Source organism: Sorex araneus, chromosome 3, assembly GCF_027595985.1.
Source record: "Sorex araneus isolate mSorAra2 chromosome 3, mSorAra2.pri, whole genome shotgun sequence".
NCBI lineage: Eukaryota > Metazoa > Chordata > Mammalia > Eulipotyphla > Soricidae > Sorex > Sorex araneus.
The window spans coordinates 221,436,582-221,439,936 of record NC_073304.1 but is presented as its reverse complement, the minus strand read 5'-3'; the positions used below and the strand labels follow the sequence as shown (position 1 = coordinate 221,439,936).

The following is a 3,355-nucleotide window of genomic DNA, read 5'->3' as shown; positions in this document are numbered from 1 at the left end:
TCTCACCGCGGCCGAGCACCCTGGGCTTCCGGGTAGCGTCGGCCCCTCCGCCCGAGACGGGCTGCCCTTGGGGCTTCTGGGTATTGTAGTCGGTCTCGGCCCAAGTCTCGGGGAGGAGTCACTGTTAGTGACGGCTCCTCAAGCCACGGAAACTACAAACCCCAGACGTCAGCGCCAGTTCCTCTCGTCCAATAGGAAGCCCCCATGTAGCGAGGCGCGGAGGCCGGCGCTCGCAACTCAAGATGGCGGACGAGAGTGAGACAGCAGTGAAGCCGCCGGCACCTTCGCTGCCGCAGATGATGGAAGGGAACGGAAACGGCCACGAGCACTGCAGCGATTGCGAGAACGAGGAGGACAACAGCTACAACCGGGGGTAACGAGATCCTCGGAGTCCGATTCCCGTCCAGTCTTCAGCAACCCCGGGGTCTCTGGGGTGCGGGGAAGTCACCGGGAGCTTAGTGTAGCCCCACCCCCGTGCTCTTATTGGCTGAGACAGTAGAATCCTGCCTGTCCATTGGTTGCTGTCTTTGTCATTTATCAGGGATGGGTGCTCAGTATTTTAAGGGCCGGAGACATTCAGTACTTTTATTATATAAAAGTTCTTCTGTGTCATGTTCCACTTGTGTGCTTCAGGCGCGTCCGGGGAAAAGAGCGCGTTGCACGGTGATGTTCGATGGCACATTACGGGTCAGTCGCTCGCAGTGCGGTTCAAAGGGAACGTTACTTGTAAAGGTGTGGGAACAACGTGATTAGCCATAAAACGCGTAAGACGTTTCGCTGCAGTTCACCTTCATTGACGGAAGCAGCCGTGGTATAACAAAACATAATTACGATGTAATAGATCACTCCCGGAGAATCCGAAATGTGAACTCACCTTATAAACTCTCCGTAATTACAGCATGATCATGTTTGCATGTGTATAGTGACCTTTGCGCCAGAGGATCCTTAAATTTCCCCAACACTATGTATAATTGGTCCTACAGCATCTTTATCCACTTTACAAAGTAGCCTCAAGCTCCAGGAAGTTGAATGATGGGCCTTCTTGGAAGGTGTTTAGAAGTGAGTTGCATTCTCTGTCTCCTGTACTTCAGGGGTCTTACCTGCTGGTAACTTTGTTTCTGTAGAAACACTCGGAGACTGAGTTTACTTCTGTTTTCAAGTCACTTTTCACTGGGCCACACCCTGTCATTCCTGACCGCTCAGTGTTAACAGTAACTGGGCCTGGAGCTCATTTTCTCTGCCAGTATTTACATAAATGTCCTTACTGGGAACTCATTTGTTGTGTGTGTGTGTGTGTGTGTGTGTGTGTGTGGGATCTTAGCTGTTTAGTTTTCAAAGCTATCTTGTCATTTGCACTATTGCTGGTAGTCTTGGAAATAAAGGAAGAGGTTGGGTTAACTTTTCTAACCGAGGCCACACCCAGTGGAGCCTGGGGGTTTGGGGGAGGGGAGGGCTTTGGTGCTGGGAACAGGCCCAAAACCTCCACATGGCAGACATGTGCTCTGCCACCTGAGCTGGTGCCCCGTCCTCTGAATAAACTTAAAAAAGGAAAAAAAAAATTGTTTTTTGGCTTTTTAAATTTTTTTGCCAGCCTTGTAGATGGGAAAGAACAAAGGGTTATTTAAGTGGTTTATATTGTTTTCGTGATTGCTAAAAGATCTGGCTTTTATGTTCCATTGGCATTAAAATCACCAGAACATAGAGGGGAAGGAAGGTTTTTTTGCCAAAGGAGCGGAGCGCATGCTTTCTGTGGGGGGGAAAAGGGGGATGGGGGGGCTTCAGTTCTCAGCCCCACATGGTCCCAGAGCACCAGGTGAAATAAAAGACACTTGTGAAATTCGGTCTTTATGAGACAGTGTTATTTTGCACATCAATGTAATGCCATAAAAACCTTGTTTGAAGTTTGAGATCCCTAAAGAAGGCCGGGGCTGAGAAAGAGGAAGCAGGAACAGGAAGCAGGGAAAGCACAGTGCTTCAGGGCCACCGAGCCCCATTATAGACAGAGCTGTTGGGTTTGAAAGTCATTTCAGAAGTGAAAGCACGGCTGTTGCTTCGCTTTCTTTTTTCCTGCTGAACGTTTGCCTTGAGCTGAGTCTATACCTCTCTAATTGGGTTTGCTCTCTATAACCTATGTAAATGGCTTTGGGAGGCTGTTTGGAAACAAGTTCTGTCTTTTTGTTGTTTCTTTAAGGAGGAATACACTCGGCAGTGCTCAGGGCTTACTCCTGGCTCTGTCCTCAGGGATCGCTTCTGGCCATTCTCAGGGATTGAACCCAGGTTCACCATGTGCGAGGCAGGTGCCCTACCTACTATGCTGGCTCTCCAGTCTCTTTGCTTTTTTTTTTTTTCCTTTTTGGGTCACACCCGGCGATGCACAGGGATTGCTCCTGGCTTTGCACTCAGGAATTACTCCTGGCGGTGCTCGGGGTACATTATGGGATGCTGGGAATCGAACCCGGATTGGCCACGTGCAAGGTAAATGCCCTACCTGCTGTGCTATCGTTCTAGCCCCTTTTGTTTTCTTTTTAATTAAATTACTGTGAGATAACAGTAATTTAATTAAATAGTTACAGATTTGTTTGTAATTGGGTTTCAGTCATACAATGTTCCAATACCTGCCCCTTCACCGTTGGACATTTCCCACCACCAATGCCCCCAGTACCCGCCCCTTCACCCTTCTCTACACCCATCCTGTATTTCCCACCACTGGTGTCCCTCCACATACCCTACCTCCCACCCTCACCTCCAGTCTGCTTCTGTGGCACACATTTTTTCTCTCTTTTCCTTTCTCTTTCCTTTTGGTCATTGTGGTTGGCGGTATAGGTACTGTAAGGTTATCGTGTATGTCCCTTAACATACTTTCAGCACTCAGTTCTTGTCCAAGACTGATCATTTTCACTGTCACTGTCATAGTGATCCCTTCTCTATCCTAAGTGCCCTCTCCTCCTTCCCCCCACTTGTGACAGGCTTCCAACGGTGGGCCAGCCCTCGTGGCCCTCATTTCTGTTGTCCAGGGGTAGTAGTCACATTCCCATTTTTTTTTTTGGGTGGGGGGGTCACACCTAGTGGTACACAGGGGTTACTCCTGGCTCTGCACTCAGGAATTACTTGTGTCAGTGCTCAGGGGACCATATGGGATGCTGGGAATCGAACCCAGGTCGGCCACATGCAAGGCAAATGCCCTACCCGCTGTGCTATCGCTCCAGCCCCTCATACTCTTGTTTTTTATATCCCACAAAAGTTGTTCTGTTTTATTTATGGTACAATGAAGCGGTAACCTGGGGCTGAAGCCGTAGCACAGCGGGTAGGGTATTTGCGTTACATGCGGCTCACCCGGGTTCGATTCCCAGCATCT

General features: G+C 49.2%; 1 protein-coding gene across 1 annotated transcript in view; it reads left to right on the top strand.

The window, feature by feature from the left end:
- The window catches only part of NMT1 (N-myristoyltransferase 1), a 36,500-nt gene that overhangs the window by 515 nt on the left and 32,630 nt on the right, over nt 1-3,355 (top strand). Inside the window, exon 2 of the mRNA XM_004621015.2 lies at nt 200-373. Coding sequence (XP_004621072.2) covers nt 200-373 — 174 coding nt within the window. The remainder of the gene's footprint in view (nt 1-199; nt 374-3,355) is intronic.